This window comes from Tinamus guttatus, unplaced genomic scaffold, assembly GCF_059628265.1.
Source record: "Tinamus guttatus ecotype Peru unplaced genomic scaffold, ASM5962826v1 Tinamus_guttatus_pri_ptg000261l, whole genome shotgun sequence".
Classification (NCBI taxonomy): domain Eukaryota; kingdom Metazoa; phylum Chordata; class Aves; order Tinamiformes; family Tinamidae; genus Tinamus; species Tinamus guttatus.
In genome coordinates, this window is record NW_028288795.1 from 1,387,222 (window position 1) to 1,406,225 (window position 19,004).

Genomic DNA, 19,004 nt, shown 5'->3' on the forward strand with positions numbered 1-19,004 from the left:
ATTTTTATAAAACTATTTAAAGAATCTGTTTCACTCTCTCTGTGTATCTGTAGTTTCTGAATAATTTTTCTTTTCTACTGTAGCAGTCACCAGATACAATTGAAGAAAAGGGCATCAAGAAACATCCTCTGCAAAAGAAGCCCAGTGAACTCTTAGCTACCGGGGATTTGGCTGTTTCCACACAGCCACCAAATCAGCAGATGGATGCTAAGTACGTATTGCGTGTGGCTGTGAACTGCCTTTAAGAAAATGAAACAAGGAGGTGTCCCCCTTGGGCGTCTTGAGAGCGTGACTGTGGAGAGACACGTGTTGACATCAGCTGTGGTTGACTTGATTTTCGTGTCACTGTAAGCGTGATATCTGAATGTTTGACAGAGGCAAAAAAACCCTTCTGCTTATGTAACTCGTGACTTTAAAATGATTCTTTTTAACTTAAGAGCTTCCACACAGGCTCAGATTGAAGGTCCTTCTAGTACAGTTAGCCAGAGGGAGAAACAGGGCGCCAAAGAAGAGCTTACGAACACAGCAAGCATCTAATGCTGTTTCCCTGGACTGCTCCCCAGCTTCAGGCATTCTGCTGCTCAGGGGCTTCCTGAGCCAGAAGTGGTGTCTTGAGTATCTGATGTGTTGTCTCTGTGTACGTTCAAGCTGTGCTCTCATGCAGTAAATATCAGAATGTCCAGATGCTCTTTCAGACTCTTTCCTTTTTTTCTGGTATTCATTTGTCTGCAGCTTGGACTTCCGAGTGAATGTCTGTAATAGAGGTTATTCCTGTCTTGGACGTTAACTGCACTGTTAAATGAGCCTTTTCAGGTAATATAGCCAGCTTCCATTACGTGTGTGACAGACTTGCACCTGCTTTATGCTTAGGTCTACATTTAAAAGTCCTTTGCGAAGACTTTTGGGGAAAAAAGCGGACAAGAAAATTCTGAAGGAGAGTCCTGATGTGATTGATGAGGGAGATGGCCTGTCCTTTGTATCTTGTGTCCTATTTGCAGAAACGGGAGGACCCCAGAAATTTTCAGAAGGTGAGTTTCTGTGACTTCAGAGAATGTGCAAATGGTCAGGAAGCTGGGGGAGGACTTTAAAAACATTCCAATATCAATAATTTCGTATTATTTTATATGGCTACTGAGGAAACAATTACTGCAGAATTCTGACATCCTGCTTCAGAATACAAATTAATTCCTTTCCCAGCTTCTTCTGGACAGCCAAGTCGCCTTCAAGCAGGAGACCACCATGTAAAGGAGAGTAGTAAAGCGAAGAAAAACCGTACTATTAAGATCAGCAAGATCTCAAGTGTGTCTCAGAATTGGCGAGCTCCCATGATCCGTGAGATTGCAAATGCCAATGAACTGAAACATCTGGACGAGTTCCTTCTGAACAAGGTAAAGTTCGCTCAGCTGTGATGAAATTCAGGTCAGTGTTCACTGTCTCTGAAATTCCATAGAGAACATTTCTAGGTGTTAGTTTCTACTATGCTTTAAAGCATAAAACTTGTTTTAAATAAAGCCAGTGAATGAAACTTAACATCAGCAGGATATACTGTTTTAATGAAATTTGATGGAGATGTATTTGCCTTTTAGATCAACGACTTGCGCTCCCAGAAATCTGGTGTTGAATGTCTGTTTTTTGAAGCCACGGAGAAGTTTAGAGGAAATATCAAGACTATGTACTCTGCCCCTGTAAGTAGTAAATCTCAATAAAGTGAAAAACTGGTAGGTAATAAATAAATCATATATGCCATTTAAATTCTTCACCTACAGCTCTTTAGCAAATGCAATTCTTAGCACAGAATTCAAAGTTGAATATTAATACTGAGAGAAAAAATCTGCACTGTAGTGTACATACTAGAATTCTGCTGTAATGTTGGGCAAGCAGATTGTGGTGTTTCCCTTTATCTCACTTACTCTAAAACTTTTAGAAATGGCTGGATGCTACTGTCTTCAGCCTCTTTCTGTTACTGTATTTAATCATCTAAGACAGTTGCCAAGAGTGTTTCCACTCTTCCAGCCCAACTCTATCCCTGCCAAGTATCCTTCTACAGCAGAGTAGGGAAATATGCTAACTTACTTCTGTCATGGACTGTTATATTTTACTTTAATCTGAGCATGATTTCTCATCTCTGAACTTCTGATTCTGACTAATAATTCTCCCCACTCCCCAGAATGGGCATATCCATGTCGGCTACAAAGATCTGGTGGAAAATTACCAGCTTCTAGTTACAAACCTGGCAAAAGAAAGGGAAGAGAAAGAAGTCAAGCTGGTTTTGAATCTCTTTCAATCTCTTCTGGATGAATTCACCAGAGGATATGCAAAAAAAGAGGAATCTGAGCAGCACAAGGTATAAAACTTACTCTGTTACTGACTTAATGGAGTAATTAAAAAATGATAGTGTCTTAGGGTGAGAGGCCCATGCTACCTCAGAATGCTTTTGAGTGGGCTTCTTCATACTCTGGGAAGCTTTTCACGTGTGGTTTCTGTACGTTACAAATTTTAAATGCTGAGACACCTTTTGGAGTTGCTCTCCATTTAACTTGCTCTTAATATTTTTAGAATCTTGAAGTGTTGAAGTATTTTCTTTTGTGAAAGCTTAGAGTTCTCTGAAGGTTTTGGAGATGGAATTGCTTTAGCACTCCTTAAGTTCACAGTCAGTGTGAGTTCAGACAACTCTTACACAAGTTGGAGGGGCAGGGTAGTGTCCCAAATGTAAAGAAGTGAAATAGAGTCTGAGAAGCTGAGTAGGGAGAACAGGGGATGAATTCCTGAAATGCAAAAATTAATGCCAGTTCTGTAACCCGTTGCAGCAAAGCAAAGCCCAGAAGAAGAAACGAAAACAAGATCGTTCAGTGAGTACTTTTTTTTTTTTCCTCTCTTAAAATAATCCACATCTTCAGCTGCTCTCAGAGCATGAAGAAAAAGGTTCTTGAAAGAGCTAATTTTGTACTGAAATTCTGTTTTTCTTGCTAAATCACTTACCTCTAGACTAGGGTGAAATCTGGTTTCAAGGTCAAAGCTGTTAAGCTGTAATTGCAAAAAAACAGAAATCTTTAAGACATGGTAGGTGGATTTCTAAAGAAAAGATGTAAAATAATCCATTATTTCTCCGTGTCTTTCCCTAGATTGAAGAGCACAACGGTCATGTGTTCACCAGCTACCAAGTGAGCATTCGGCAGTCGTGTGAACACTGCTCGTCCTACATCTGGCCCATGGAGAAGGCCTGTCTCTGCAGTGGTAAGTGGGAAACATCTCCTTACCACTTACGTGGCAGAATGAACAGAATCCTTTTAGCTTTGGCTGGTACAGGCAGTGTTTAGGGAACTGGACACGCATGTTATGCAAGAGGACAGGGAACTTTGCATTTTAATGTGATTTGAACCATTTGTAATGATTGTTCCTCTCTCTAGTTTGCAAGTTAACTTGTCACAAGAAATGCATGTCGAAAATCCAGAGCAGCTGCACATCCTGTGGAAAAAAGGTAAGTATCCTATTGTAGGTCTGGGATCTTATGCTCTGATGCTCTGATATCACAAGTGATGCATGTGAAATGCCATCCGTTTTGCTCAGCATGGGATGAATACATTTCCAGGTGCTCTGTAAATTTGCCTTAAAAGAGTGAGGTTCCCTTCTCTGCCTGGACATAGTCAGGCACAGAGCAAGGTCATGCAGTTGCTGAAAAGCAGATTTTGATTTTTAGGATGGTATTCAAGACAATTTAGGAACTGCTCCTTTAGACCATGTGTGCTTTGTTTTCTTTATCAATTTGTTCAACATCTAATATAGTGCAAATTAAAGTTTCACATACTGCTGCAGCTTGAGGAATTTGCCTTATTATCAAAGGCTTGTAGCAATCTAGAATAAAACATTCAGCTTTTGTTTCTGGAAATATAAGTTAGTTGTAGCATGAAACACAATTGAGTTTTCTAGCCTGGGAGTAAATATTCATGGTGTTTGACCTGCATCAATTCTAGAATGAACAGGATGCGGAACCACGTCACTTTGGAGTTAGTGTGAGTTCGCTGACCAGTGAGAGAAACTCAGTTCCCCTTGTCATGGAGAAGCTGCTGGAGTATGTGGAGATGCACGGCCTCTACACAGAGGGCATTTACAGGAAATCAGGATCAGCAAATCGCATGAAGGAGCTGAAACAGTTGCTGCAAGCAGGTCGGAATTGTCCACCCTTTAGACCCTCTTGTGTAGCAATTTTCCCACCTCTTCTCTTCCATTATGAAAGCATCTGCCACTTTTTAGTATTTTCAAAAGTTTTTTGTTTTTTGGTGGGCATGTTTTCATTTTGCATTGATGTGTATTGGCTGGAAAAAGCTGCTTAGCTGATAAGTGCCTATGAGCAGATTTTCTTTTTTCCTTTTGAGCTGCTCTTTGGATTCTGTGAGCAGAGGTGAAAGAATTTAGTGTTTTTCTAGGAATGTCTCTCTGTGATCCTATAGAATGCATCAAATGCAATGAAACATCTTGTTTTTCAGATCCAAATTCAGTGAAACTGGAGAATTATCCTATTCATACAATTACGGGGATCCTTAAGCAATGGCTACGAGAACTACCAGATCCGTTAATGACATCTGCACAGTACAACGATTTTCTCCGAGCTGTAGGTAGGGTTTAGAAATATATTTTCCTTTATATTGGCTTTTTCTTCCCCCTTTATGTTCTGGATCAGATCTAGGCATCCGCAAACCTCAGAGATCCTTTAGATTCATTTAATTTGAGTGTGAGTTAGGCAGGTTAAATACCACTGGAGAGCTTGGTGTCTCGCTTGGTGCTTGCTAACAACATATGAAAGAGGAGGAGAATTGCAGTGCCATCTGGGGTACTGCAAGCTCCAGTCAGAACTTTTGGTAAATGGAGTGGAAGTAGCAGCTTCTGAGAAGGTGGCCTCTGACTGTGTTCAGTTGGAACAACTTCAGAAGGGGATTGCCTGTGTTCCGTTGGGGTTGACAGCAGTTGTGATCTTGTGTTTTCTCTCCTCTTGCAGAACTACCAGAAAAACAGGAGCAACTCTGTGCCATTTATAGTGTCCTTGAACAGCTTCCTCAAGCAAATCATAATACCCTGGAGAGACTCATCTTCCATCTGGTCAAGTAATGAGCTTTTCTTTCTGGCAGTTCTCTGCTGGCAATTTACCAGACAGCCTGAGTGGCTTCATGTTCCTTTTTGTGATGCATAAAACTTTACCTATTTAGTGCGTGTGAAATTCGTTTTAACAGTTTCCTGAACTGTTGTACACAATCTGTCTGTGGAACTGTTTGGCAAAGTTTTATCAGATTGCTTCTATACTAGCAAGATGCACTTAATCTTTTTTTCTCTGCACGTTGAATTTCAGAGTGGCTTTGATAGAAGATGTCAACCGTATGTCACCCAATGCCCTGGCCATTGTTTTTGCTCCGTGTCTCTTGCGTTGTCCTGATACCTCTGACCCTTTAACCAGCATGAAGGATGTTTCAAAAACAACCATGTAAGTTTTAGCAATTTGCTGCAAAGTAGCACTTTGAAATACAGTGAGGGGCCAGTACTACCACCTACATATGCTACAGCCTTGTGCATCTCAGGCTGAGAAACCAAGGATTAAGAGGTGCTAAATTCTGGCTCTGGAACGCTGACGATTTATACACCCATTGAGTCCTTTCACCTGTCCCAATTTTATGCTGCATACAGTAAAATAGTGCTTTTCTTTCTTGATGTTTTGGGGATTAGTGTGAGTTATGAATGGCATAAGTCTTGTAACTCTGACCAGGACAATGAGATTCTGTGATGGTAGTGTTAAGTTTCATAATCAATGCATGTGTATTGATGATACATGACTTGAGATGTAGGTCATAATTATTTCAACAGCAGGATATAGGAATAAACTGTCTCCTGCATACTTGGAAACCCCTGCATTGCTGCTTACGAGTTGCTCCCTGAAGGTTCTGCCCTTCATCCTTTCTGTCCTCCTGACCGGGCAGCAGCTGGGGTGCTCAGAAAGCCCTTGGTCCTGCACTGCACGGCTGCCCTCGCACCTGCTTCCAATGAAAACAGACCTTGAAAAATGACTTCTCCTTTTTTTTTTTCTTTTTTAACGCAGAGGTGGAAAAGGGCAGGTAAAAGACCATTCTCTATCCACCAGCGTATGCCAACACAGGGAAGAAAGGTAGAGGAGCAGCAGTAGTTAGCAGCCGTGATGTCTGTTTGCCTGCCAGTGTTGTGAGAGACTGGTTATCTTGGAGGCCGTTAGCTGTAACAGTCTGTGTCCTGTTTCACTTGCCTTGGTGGACCCTTTGCCCTGTAACCGTGCAGTGCTGCCTTTGTAAAGCACGTACTGGGAGGCTTTTATTGTGGGCTGTCTACACGTGTGTGGAGCATCCTCAAGGCAGATGCGTTAAAGGACAGGGTTTGGTACTTCCGTGCCTTGGTGAAGCATCTCTTCCCACCCTGCTTATCCCCAGAGCTTCCATAGTGCAAGGCTGCTCCTTAATCTCTTGGCCTTTTTTCCAGGTGTGTAGAGATGCTCATAAAGGAACAGATAAGAAAGTACAAGATAAAAATGAATGAAATAAGTCAGCTGGAAGCAGCAGAGAGCATTGCTTTTCGACGACTCTCATTGCTCCGGCAGAATACGGTAAGCCACAGAAGCACGTAGCCCAGGAGGAAGCATCCCAGCAAGCCCTTGTGGGAGAATATATTGCTCATTTACCCTATACATCCCATTCAATAAATCAAAGATCAGTGGCGGGATAATGAGAAAAGGGATTTGCACTTGCCCAAAGTTATAGGTAAGAGCTAAATGCACAGCTATACTGGAGCCTCAGTTTGCTAAATGAAGGTGGGGGAAGCATCCTCTTCTGTAGTGGTGTAAATCTACTCATTACAACTCGATTAGCAGAATTAAGATTGAACCTGTGGCATGGCAAAGGAGTTCCTATGCTTAAGAGATGGATGGTGGACAAAAATAGTCTTCTATTATGTTGAACGTGCTTTTTTATATAGTGACTTAAAAAAATGCTCAGAAGTCATGTTATAGTGAATTTGGTCTTCATCTCTCTCTAGCTCTGGCCTGTAAAACTTGGGTTTTCCTCCCCTTATGAGGGGATGCTGGTATGTACATTGCCTGTGTGCAGGGTGCATGACTAAAACCTACTACACAGATTGTAACTTGGTTCTTTTGCATGACTAAAAAACCTACTACACATATTGTAACTTGGTTTTAAATGTTTTTTGAATAATCAAGACTGCATGTATTGGTGCAACTTTTTCCCCAAACTGCATGGCATGCAGTGCTGCTGACATGTTCCTGGCTTTGATGTTTTATAGACTTTCTGAACTTAATTTGTATTAGATGTAATAATCTTAATTGTAGCTGCTAAAACTAAATAGAGGCTGGCAAATCAAGTTGCTATGCTTCAAAAAAAAAAAAAAAGGAACAAGTGAGTATAAATTTTTCTATTACTTTTTTGAAATGTTTGTATGGATAACTAACAGCTCTTAATGAATTCCATCAGCCCTTCATTTGGCCTATTCATTTCATTCACCTTGCAACTAGCAAACAGTCCAGGCTTGTATAGCTTTGTGGCTGTAAAGTGCAACACACACATGTATCTTGCAGAGTAAAAGCCCCCAGGCCAAAGCAGGTGACAGCAACCACGCAGAGCTGGGCTCGCTGCATGAAGAGGATGAGGCTGATAACCGGGAAAAGGAGATTCTCATTGATCGCATACAGTCAATTAAGGAAGAAAAGTAAGTCGCAGCTTTGAACACCCTTTACCTCTGTAGCTCATGCCTTTGCTTTTGGAGGTAATACAGGTAGTAAAGCAGTGTATATTTTGTCCAAAATGGTTGTTAATTACATTCTGTAGACATTGATGAAGGTGGAAAGGAAAATGCAAAGGAGTAGACAAAAGAAAATGCCATGAGAATTATTACTCAATGACTAGATGCAAGAAAGTTTACTTCTAAAATATGTGCTGTTTAAACTTGCTCATATCTGAGACGTTGTCTGTCTCCTGGCGTGCTACAATCTGTATTTTGATGTAGGGAAGATATAACCTATCGATTACCTGAGCTTGATCAGAGAGGCTCTGATGAGGAAAATGTAGACTCCGAGACCTCGGCAAGCACTGAGAGCCTGCTAGAGGATAGAACAGGACGGATGGATACCGAAGGTCAGTATTAAGGTAGTGTGTGCTTTTGGATTTTTTTTGATTCTACATAATTGCTGCATACAGCCCTGTTGACCATGTTCTACCTGGTCACAGTTGGCTGTGTCAAGAGCCTTTTTTATGCATGTCTTTAGCATCTAATTATCTTGTTTTCCTTTTCTTTAAAGGAGCTGCTTTTCCTGGATTACGCTGTCATGCTCGGAGCTCTAGCATGCCTGCCAAAGATGCTTGCAGAGTGCCTTCTCTTTCGCAAGCCTCTTCAAACTCTTCCCTTGCATCCCTGTCTTCAAGACGCCGATCATCTTTAACACTGACCAAGATTAAAGTGCCCCGTCGAACTCCAGTGATGCCAGTAGCAAATATAAAACTTCCTCCTGGGATTTTCAAGTGTACAGAATCCCAGGGCAGGACTTCAGCTAATGAAGAGTCTCAAATAATTGTGAGACGAAGGGAGCAGCCAGCAAGGCGAACTGATAAAATCCACTCTGTATACATTGCACAAGGGTCTGCACTGGCCCACGCTCAGGAACTTTTGGACGAATATGAACCAACAGCAAAAGTAAAACGGAGGTTTTCGGACCCCTACTCTCACATTCCCTGTACAGAGAAGTGAAATATTTAAACTGTCTGGACTCTTTCTCAAGTTGACTGCAGCTTTGGCTTTAACCCTTTGAAGGCTGTGACTTCGTTCATACTCTTAAGGGACCGCGAGGAAGGCGGTCAGGAAATGTACAATACTATAAGGGTTAAACAAGGTTGTTTAAAACAAGTAATATTCCTCACTTTAAATTAAAAGCCCTACAAAGAAGGTAGAACATACATCTACGTTGAGTAAAACACATGGGTTGAGTGAACAAGAAGTTAATGGCCCCAATTCTGCTGCCGTGCCTTTTTTGTATTTGCCTTACAAGGGACTGTAACAGGACCAACGGTGAATTTGGGTCAATGTGTGTTGCCTTAATTTTTTTTTTTTTTTTTTTACGTTTTCATGACAACCTTCTGTGTGGTTTACAGAACTGTTATTGTTGTAATAGCCTTAACCGAGACCAAAATATCTAAAAAGCGTTTATTAATACATTGCACTTTTTAAAAATACATGTGTTAGGTTATCCCTCTTGTCTTGCCAGCATCTGCCTTTTATAGGGACCAAGTTCTTGGGTGTCCCCTGCTGCCCCTCCAAGGAAGCGTGGACAGGAGCTGGGCCCTGCTGCTTGCTGTGCCTGGCCCATTTCTGTCCTTTCTGTGCTTTCTTCCAAAGCCTCGACAAGGCAGGGATTGGGAATCACCACTGTATTTTGTACAATCACTACTGCTGTTTTGAAGCAAAGGGGCTGCACAGCCAGTGCTGGCGCAGCTTTAGCCATGGCCACTGCTCTGCCAGCCACCAGGGCTCCTAGCAGCAGCCTGCACCTTTCCCCTTTCCTTTTGTTTATTTCTTTTTAACCTAAACCTTGAAATTTTGTAAATAAAACGTCACCGCGAGCGGGGCGGGGGGAGGCGCGGCGCCCCGCCCTAAGATGGCGCCCCGCCCTAAGATGGCGCCCCGCCCTAAGATGGCGCCCCGCCCTAAGATGGCGCCCCGCCCTAAGATGGCGCCCCGCCCTAAGATGGCGCCCCGCCCTAAGATGGCGCCCGCCGCTCCGGAAGCGGCGGCTGTGGCGTTTTCCGGCGGCGAGCGGCGGCCATGGCGGCGACGCGGCTGGAGCTGAACCTGGTGCGGCTGCTGAGCCGCTGCGAGGCGCTGGCCGCCGAGCGGCGGGACGCGGCGGAATGGCGGCTGGAGAAGGTGAGCGCCGCGCGGGCCCCGCGCACCCGCCATCCTCGGCGGCCTCGTCCCGCCGCAGCGGTGGCGCTCACGGCCGCTTCCCCCCGCAGTACGTGGCGGCCCTGGAGGACATGCTGCGCGAGCTGAAGAAGCAGGCCAGGTGGGCCCCGCACCCTCTCATGGCAAGGGGCTGGCGCGCTCCCCTCGTCCCCACTCCAGGGATTACTCCTGTGTTGCACCTGTTTTTCCTAAAATATGCTTATTTGCAGGTGTATTTCCACTCAAAGTTGCCTAAACAAACACAACATACTGATGTTTCCCCTTTTCATCACTTTGGTTTGTTTTTGTTTGTTTCTTCCATTCTTTCTTTTGTAGCAAACCTGCCCCAGAGCTGTTGAATGAATACTCCCGCAAAGTAGACTTTCTAAAGGGACTTTTAGAAGCCGAAAAATTGGTAAGATATATTAGGTCATCTTGAAAAGACTCCAATAAGTTTTCCCACTTTACATTTTTCACGTTGTCTTGTTTCTGTGCCTGTATTTTATCTCTCAAAATAGCACTTGCTGTTTTGGCAATTTATGAGAATAGAGGTTCTATATATTTTTTAGTGGCATTTGAAGTAAAGAACTCCTTTTCAAAAACATATGACAACGTGTCTTGTCTCTGCTCCCCTTCTGTGATGGGAGGTATGGTGGTGGCACTGTCTTTTTTGGGTTCAACATGTTTTTGTATGGGCCCATGCACACCTGCAGAGCTGTGACAACCTGTGCGGCAGTACCCTGTCCACAGAGCGTGTCACTGTTCTGCAGGAAGCAGCTGTGGAGCCCTTGTTGGTCACACATCCAGCGGCTCTCGCTCTGCCGACTGTGATATTCAGGACTTTCCTGCTTTTCCCCTGCTTTTAGCCATCATCAACTGAAAAGGCCCTGGCTAATCAGTTCTTGGCCCCCGGACGCACCCCTACGACAGTCAAGGAGAGAACCCCAGCCACCAAAACGGTTCATCTGCAGACAAAGGCTCGTTGCACAGGCAAGATGAGGAGTGAGCTGCTTGGTACAGTATGTTCTGGTGCTGCTGTTTCTTTATTGTGAGTTCATAGATGGTCTTTTGTGGCATTCAGCTGCCTCAGATGTGTCTTGGGCTGGGTGGGGAGTCAGGTTTTTTTTGGTTTGACCGAGTGCCAGGCACAGGGACCCTGCTGGGCCTGGCAGGCTGTCTGTGATTGTACTGTATGTACCCTTTCAGTGGTCTAATTTAATCTTATGGTTCTTTTCTCTTTCTGCCTCCCCAGGATCCTGTAGATATCAATGGTAAGTGTGAGTGTTTTTGTTTACTCACTTTAGAGGATCTCAATCTTGTAAGGATAGGAAGGTTGGGTGTTAACACAAAGCGTACCTTAAGCGAGCAGCTCGCAACTCTGGAACTCTTATTTCCAGGGTAGCAAATAAAACACTAAAGCAGCTGAAAGTACAGGTGCATTATCAGCACAGCAGCAGGCATTGGCAGGAACCTATTTTGCCAGAAGTCGTACAGAAGCAGACATTCTAATTATAGAACTAGCCAGGACAATTTAGGCTTATTATTGCTTCTGGTCTTTCTGCTCAGACCAAATCATGCGTTCAGTTCCTCTTAAATAGATAGCCACGTTAGTTGTGTGGGGAACTGGTAGGAATTAATTTGCTGTTTCCATAGCTACTATTAACGTGGCTGGAGCTAGGCCAGCCTAATGTCTCCTGAAAGAGAACACTAGGACACACAAGCCTAAGCCATGCCCTCAGGGATGTGATTCATCCCTGTGTTTGCGTGTTCTTCTATTTAATTTTTTCCCCCTTCGACCATATGTATGATCTCATGTGCTGTCTTTTCCATGGGGGAAGCAGGTAGGCAGTTGAAATCTGGCTGAAATAGAGGACCCAAGTAGGGGTGTCTCTGGACATCTAAAAATCTCTTACAGAAGACTTGTTTCTTCAGCTTGTGATTGTGTGGGAATTTATAATCTGTTCTAATATGCATTAAACTTCTTTTTTTTTTTTTCCTCTCTCTTTTTTTTTCCACAGATTCTGAAGAGTTGAGTGTAAGGAAACGGAAGTAAGTCGAAGTTTTGTGTTCTGATGATTCATGCTTTGGAAAATGCTTTTCCAAAGCTGTTCTAATCATAAATGCCCTCCCATTTGGGTGAAATCTAGTGCCTGTTTGGAGAAACCTAACTACGAATGGCTTCAGCTGACTTAACTATTTTGTCTTGTCAACTTTTTCCCTCGTGTTCTTGCAGGGGCCTTGCGTCTGATGAGAAGCAGTCTGCAGTCGAGCTCGATGCCGTGTTGCAACGCCATCAGGATATGCAGGAGAAGTTAGCCGAAGAAATGCTAAGTTTGGTTCGCAGTTTGAAAAACAACACTCTGGCTGCACAGAATGTGATAAAACAAGATAACCAGGTAAAGCGTATTACGGTGGTAGGCTTCCAGTTTAATGACCTGGAAGAATGAAATGCTGATGTATTAATTACAATGCATGTAATTTGCTTCCAGATGGGGTTAGTTTAGGAAAGGTTGCAGGCAATACCTGTCTGCTTTCTACAGGAAGTTGAACTTTTCCTCTGTTGTAAGGAATAAGTGGTCAGAATTTTGAAATGTAATTGAAATTGAAAGGAGTCTGACCTCAGGAGTCGTAAGTTTCTATAAATGCTGCTGTATTTGTGGTACTACTAGTACTTCACTTTAACAATTTGATTTTTTAAAAAAATTAAGTCCTAATCTCAAGGTAAGGAACTTGTCTTTCCAACTCAGTCACGAGTAGAGCAGCTGTCTCTACTGAAAAAAAGGAGTTCTCAGTGTTCCTGTTAGGTCAGCAGCAGCTGACCTAACCGGGCAGCCTTAGTGCATTTTCCTCTCCCTGTATGTCTACTGATGCCCCATTTCTTCTCTTTGTTTCTCAGACTTTATCCCATTCCCTCAAAATGGCAGACCAGAACTTTGAGAAGCTCAAGGACGAATCTGACCGCCTCGAACAGCACGCAAAGAAATCAGTCAACTGGCTACTTTGGATAATGTTAATTGTAGTTTGTTTTATATTCATCAGTATGATCCTTTTTATTAGAATCTTCCCTAAACTAAAATAACTCTTTAGAACTGCCAGAAGTGACAGCTGGAAGTTCTCTTGGTATGATATATGTTACCTTGCAATGATTATTGAAAATCTGCCACCTCTATCCCAAAAGAGGTCATCCAAGGCCTATTTGCAGCTCTTTCTTGTGCCATCACTGGATTCAGTGCACAGTTTCTTAGGGAGGATTTGCTGGGCTTGAATATTTGTTTATTTCTTTAACTTAGTTAATATTGTTGCATATTTCTTGAGAAATAAACTGGGATAAAGATGGCAGATTACACTAAGCTCCAAAAAAAGTTCCTTAGATAGGTGTTGTCCTCTGTGTTTTTAATGCAGTCATGTCAAGCACTATGGCTCCTCTCAGAGAAGCTTACTCAATACAAATATAAATAAATTAGCTGGAGTCCTATGTTTTTTCCTGTGTTTTCAGCTCTCCTGCACTGAACCAGGACACTTGCTTACACAAGTTATGCCCATATATTGCTGTAGGGCTTAGGAGGAGGATGCTGCCTTTGGGTTGCCAGCCTGGCTGGGAGGCAGGTAGAGCTCAGCTCAGCCTTCCTCCCGGATGAGGGTTTGTCCCTGCAGCCTTCTTTGGCTCAGTTGCTATGGAAGGTCTGAAGCCACGTGCAGTGTTTGCTCCCCTTTTCTGTGCACACATGTTCCTGGTGAGTCACTGCTTGTATCGATGCTGTTGTGTCAAGAACAGGCTGTGACCCTTGCACCGTGCAGCTGCATGCGGAGCACTCCCCATATGGTACAGGCCTCAACTGTGGGGTGGCTCAGTGCAGAGTGAGGGTGGAGGAAGCTGGTGGCTTCAAGATAAAATACAATATTCTGCTGTTATTTTTGAGGCAAAATGTTCTGCTCAAGAGTGGTCCTGTCAAACTGTATTCCTGAGAGATCACTGCTGTAAAGCAGAGATGAAGGAAATCAGGACGAATTCGTTATAACCAGGTTTATCATGACTGTGTGAGGGCTAGAAGCAAAGCCTTGTGTCTGTGGGCTCTAGCTCCTGGGAGCGTCTCTCGGGGTTGGTATTTAAGTGCATGCGGTGTTTCATAGTAAAGGCCGATTCCAAGTGTTCCTGTGGCATTTCCATTGCTGGCTTGAACCACTAGGTGGGGCATTTGAGACCTTCTGGAGCACCTTTGGGTTGAAAAGCAGGAAAAGCTGCTCCGTGTGTCACAACGGTGCAGTTTCTGTGACTGGTTCCACAAAGCTTTTGCTGCTGCTTGAGGCTTTTGCTGCTTCTCCCAGAAATTTTTCTTAAATTGTAATGTCTGACTTTTTACTGTGTTTCACTGGTGAATGCAGGGTCACAACATTATTTTCTAATTCCACTTGTCTACTCCTTTCCCTCCAGTGCTGCGCTCTTAGAGCAGAGGTTGAATTTAGTACTTTTGAGTATTACTGAAATGATACAACATTCATGCTGCATCGTTGACTATATTTCTCCTGCTATTACTTGAAATAAACTGTTTGGCTTTTTTTTTTCCAGATTGTGAAAGACTTGGTGCATCATAGCAAAACTTAGCTTAAACTTTCCTGCAATCAGCCATTTGTTGGCAATCACTTCTTGCCACTTATAAATCGAGTTCTCAATTGGAAGGACCTAGAACTACTAGTAATAGCTTGTTGCCAAGCAAACATTCAGCCCTTCAAGTCAACAGCAGATCCTTTGCAAAGAAGCCTATTAGGAAATCACTTCAGAACTAAATCCTATTTAACATTTGATCATTGAGATTTCAGGGATGTTTGTTATGTTGAAGGGTAAACGGCCAGAACCGAAATTGAATGCTGTAACTCCTAACCCTTTTATGATACCTGTAGCGTGACCGTGGCGCGGAACCTCGGGCGCTACGGCTGGGACTCGGGTTGCCTCTGTCCCCATGAAAGAATGTCACCTTCGGAGCTGGCAAACCAAACGGATTAATTGCCTCAGTGGCCAGCAATCTCCCTGCACACAATGATTGCTTTGTCGATTGGCAGTTGCAATCTTTGCTTTTCTTGCATTCATGTAGTAGTTATAGTAATTCAGGAACCCTTTGAACGGCTCTGCCAGAAGTGTTCAGAATGAACAAGCAGGCAAGGCTTTGTGGCACTTCAGAGCTGCAGTGACAGCTTGTGTTTTTGATTAACGTGTGGGTATGATCAGCTACTTTAGCCCCCAGCTCCGTGTCATAGCACGATGCTCGGATGTGATTCTCTTCACAGGGTGCTGTTATACATAGAAATGGCTTTCTGAGACTTGCAAGGATTATGAAGTGAGAATTGCTTAACTTTTCCCAAACCTTGGGAAATCCAAATGGAGAGATGTTTATCACGCGTAGGGCTGTGCCTTGGCTTCTTGGCAGACTACCGACTTTCAGACAGTAAGTAACAACAACAAAAAAAGTCTTTAGGAGACTTGGGTCATGTCAGGTCGGTGAATGCAGCAGTTTCTGGGTCTGGCAGCAAAAGAAGCTATGGATCAGCCTAAGCTTTCCTGGCAAATATTCCTCGTGGCAGACACTCTCTATAATGCTTAATTTTTGAGCTGTATCCTCAAATGTAAATTTGTTTTCGAAGGATTTTTAGAGTACATAGTCTGCCAGCAAGGATGCGTGAATGGTACAAGCAGAACATTGTGTACAATGGTTCCTGTGACGGGGTAGTGACTATTTAGACTTGTTATGGGCATGTGTTCCCTCAGCTTTATCTAACAAAGCCAGTGTGTATTAGATTTAATAGGCTGTGAGCAGCCTTCCAAAACTGGTAGCTTTTCCGCCGGTGGGATATCCTTGTAAAAGAGGGAAAAGGATGGGTGACAGACCAAGGTTCTGTTCTTGAACTGTACGATACTGGGCAAGTCACTACTTTTTATCTCTGCTATAAAACTGAAATGATTACCTCAAAAATCACTGTCTTATAACTACCAGTCTTAAGCCTGAAGAAATGCCAATAACAAAAATCTATTAAAAATCTATTTCAATCATGATAATGCAGCAGGTAGGAGCAGAACACAGTAATCTCATGTCTGCTGTACTGCAGCGTCGCTACCGACTGAGCCCTGCAGCTGGGTGCGAGATGGGCCCCTCGTCGTGCGACCAGGATCCACCACGTTGCCTGCAGGCAGCTTCTGCTCGCACCGTGTGTTCCCAATGAACAGCAGTGACATTAAAAGCTGACGTAGCTGCATCGCCGCCACCTGTCACATGAGACCGCGGTGACATTTGTGTCGCGAGCGCTGCCTCCCCGCGGGAGATGGAGTGGGAAGCGGGAGCAGTTAGTGAATAATGGATTAGATACAACTCGCAACGTTTACAGAGCCCTTGGGTGTGTCTCCTCGCTGCAGAACAAACTGGTTATCGGAACCACGCGTTCTGTGTTGTCCAAAACGGAGAGGAAAAAAACAAAGAGCACGAGATAAAGCCGCACGGCGCATACGGCTTCCTGCGCTGCCCGGGAGGTTGTCCGTCCAGGGTAGATCCTGGATCAGCAAAAACATCCATTGGGAAATAACAGGTGGATGTAGATGAGAATTGGCGTAGCCAGGTGGTGGCCGGGGCACCCGTTGGTGAGCAGGGAGCCTGGCAGCAGGGCAGGACGTTGGGCAAAGCCCACGCAGGGCCTGGGAGCTCGTGAGGAGGTGCCGGAGAGGAGAGCAGAGCAGGGGACGAGGGGCTGGAGGGACCTGGAGGCACCTGCACGTTGCAGGTGGGGTGTGTGTTCACCTCAAACAGGAGTCTCAGAACATGCTGTGTTGAGAAGTCTGGTGAATTAGAACACAAATGTTTTGATCAGGAGCAGAAATTGGGTTGAACGTTGCATTCCCCTCAGCGACATCTAAAAACGGAAGCTGGGCAAAACCAAAAACTGGACGACAACTAAAGATGCAAGGAGGCAGCACTGCAGTAGGCCATGAGCAGCAGTGACTTCCTTCTCATCCTTCATCTCCTTCACTGGACTCCATGTGGCAGAGTTGCCCTCTGCCATTTTCACTGTGAGGTGGTACTTCTAATGCAACAACGGAATTGTCCAGAAGGATCTGACAAGGTTTCCTGTTTCAGCAGCAAAAAGAATAGGATTTCTTTCCTTAGCACGTAAAGTGACCGGATCTTCATCCTCTGAGCTTTCTCCCATGAAGAAGAGAGTAATTTCTTATCGGATTTGGTGTGGACGGAAGGAAGGGTAAGAAAGGAACTCTGTCGATCCATGACGTGAAATATTTTATATTAAGAGATTTGGCAAACAGTTCTGTGTGACTGCAAACAGGATGAGATAAATTTCCCAAGGTCGGGGCTGCGCTGCACGCGGCTTTAGGGCTGGTCGCCGAGAAGTCGCTCCTCGGCGCGGCCCTTGCAGCGACATCCTGCCGCGGTGCCGGGACTCGGCCGTTGGCTCCGGCCTTCAAAGGGCAGGAGGGTGAGTGACGTCCCTGCCGCGCGGTGAGAACTCGCGAGCAGGAAAGCAGCCTTGACGAACCAATTCCTACGCAGAAATAGGGCAACCTTAGCTGGATCCCAACCACAACCCTTTCCTCCCTAGTTTTTGCAAGGAAATGTTGTTCATCTAGGGAATTTGAGCCTGTTCCTAAGCCAGAATTACTGCTGTTGTACCTTCCTAGCGCGTTAACTGCTCCAAGACCCCTTCTGGGGTTCCCCAAGTCTTCACGGACTGATCAGTTAGCATGGAGTTTTAAGGTCTTTTGAATGGCCTAAGAAAAATAAATCATCCATCTCTAACAAATACAAATAAATAAATAGAAGGTGTCTACTTTGACCCCACAACAGTGCATTTATTTTCATAGGAGGATTCAGAAATAAACCCCTGAAGTCCTTACATGTCACAGGTTACAGCAGATACTTAAAACTGCTTAGTTACAAGTTGTTTCAAATAAAACATCAAGCATTTATGGAAGATAAAGGGAGGAAGCAGTATAAATATTGTCTGAGAAGGATGTAGTATTTATTGTATCAAACTAATGACTCCAGGACCATTTATTTGAGTCAAAAATAAGCAAAGAGCTGGAGTGCAGCTAATAAAATGAGCAAACAGGTGCTGGCTTAGCTGCCGAGTGCCCACATTGCTACCGCTTATTTATCTGATTGCAAACTTAGTGTGCTGTAGCAAGATGAATACGTAGCAGTGACGGTATGGGAAAGATGCTGGAAAGATTGCACGCTGATGTTCTTAATGAGTAATTAGAAACTAAAAATAGTATTTTGCTGAAAGATAATAAATCTGTAGCCTTTAATCCTTCTCTGCCAATCTGTAAACCGATATCATTATTACTTGAAAGGCAAGGAGAACGTGAGTGAATAAGCAAAAGCAGGTTGCTGTTACAGTTACTTTATAAACTCCACGTAGCCCAAGCTGTCTAGCTGATGGTGGCTGTATCTTCGTGTTCACAGTGAATAGCCATAGGGCAGCTTCACGTGCAAGCAGAGGACATTCTTTTATTGCAGATCTTCATTTTGGAGCTGTCCTTCTTTCCTGAAGAAGAAGCCATCACGAGCTTCGTGCTTCCCCTTCGTGCAGTGTGAGAAACCAGCCCTGCAGCAAGGCCAGCACCTGGAGAAGGGCAGCACTGGCAGCAGCAGCCCTGGTGCTGCACAGAGGGGGGATTTGCTGTCGCTGCAATAACCGCAGAGAAAGCATCCCAAATAACCAGGACCTTTCAGCATCCATTTAAACACTTTGCTGAGATGGGGATGTAGGCTATCCTTGCACAGCTACCACCATGGTTAATGTTGTTTGCACTGGAATAGTTTAGAAAAAGGCACCCTTAGCAGCCCCTCACCTAGAGCCCTTCGCCTGCAACACCTCAAAGTCACCCCAAAGCAGCTTCCTCACATCCACAACGGGGCCTGTGCCTTTGAAAACTGCTGCGGTTCTTTAAAAGGAAAGCCAACACGCTCGGTAAACGCCACGAGCTCCCAAAACTGCAATTTGGTGTCTAGAAAAGGGAGCCAAAGCGCCGGGGCCCGCTGGCGCCC

General features: G+C 44.2%; 2 protein-coding genes across 10 annotated transcripts in view; both read left to right on the top strand.

Moving 5' to 3' along the window:
• MYO9B (myosin IXB) overlaps positions 1-9,246 on the top strand; it is a 30,328-nt gene extending 21,082 nt beyond the window's left edge. For 4 of the 9 annotated variants that reach the window (XM_088527133.1, XM_088527137.1, XM_088527138.1 and 1 more), the window contains 17 exons: positions 84-211; positions 871-1,028; positions 1,198-1,388; positions 1,587-1,685; positions 2,168-2,344; positions 2,808-2,849; positions 3,123-3,234; positions 3,408-3,478; positions 3,972-4,164; positions 4,485-4,613; positions 4,994-5,099; positions 5,342-5,473; positions 6,493-6,616; positions 7,045-7,092; positions 7,601-7,731; positions 8,029-8,156; positions 8,321-9,246. In XM_088527133.1, coding sequence (XP_088383259.1) covers positions 84-211; positions 871-1,028; positions 1,198-1,388; positions 1,587-1,685; positions 2,168-2,344; positions 2,808-2,849; positions 3,123-3,234; positions 3,408-3,478; positions 3,972-4,164; positions 4,485-4,613; positions 4,994-5,099; positions 5,342-5,473; positions 6,493-6,616; positions 7,045-7,092; positions 7,601-7,731; positions 8,029-8,156; positions 8,321-8,766 — 2,415 coding nt within the window. In that variant the 3' untranslated portion in view covers positions 8,767-9,246. Of the gene's footprint in view, positions 1-83; positions 212-870; positions 1,029-1,197; positions 1,389-1,586; positions 1,686-2,167; positions 2,345-2,807; positions 2,850-3,122; positions 3,235-3,407; positions 3,479-3,971; positions 4,165-4,484; positions 4,614-4,993; positions 5,100-5,341; positions 5,474-6,492; positions 6,617-7,044; positions 7,093-7,600; positions 7,732-8,028; positions 8,169-8,320 lie in introns of all 9 variants that reach the window. The other 5 variants (XM_088527140.1, XM_088527142.1, XM_088527134.1 and 2 more) reach the window with 4 other exon arrangements.
• A 529-nt stretch (positions 9,247-9,775) lies between these two features.
• Positions 9,776-13,046, top strand: USE1 (unconventional SNARE in the ER 1). The gene is made up of 7 exons (XM_088527143.1): positions 9,776-9,939; positions 10,029-10,078; positions 10,294-10,372; positions 10,824-10,986; positions 11,976-12,006; positions 12,191-12,353; positions 12,854-13,046. Exons 1-7 carry the CDS (start codon positions 9,838-9,840, stop codon positions 13,034-13,036), a joined length of 771 nt encoding a protein of 256 aa, XP_088383269.1. The 5' UTR covers positions 9,776-9,837; the 3' UTR covers positions 13,037-13,046.
• Positions 13,047-19,004: the final 5,958 nt, after the last annotated feature.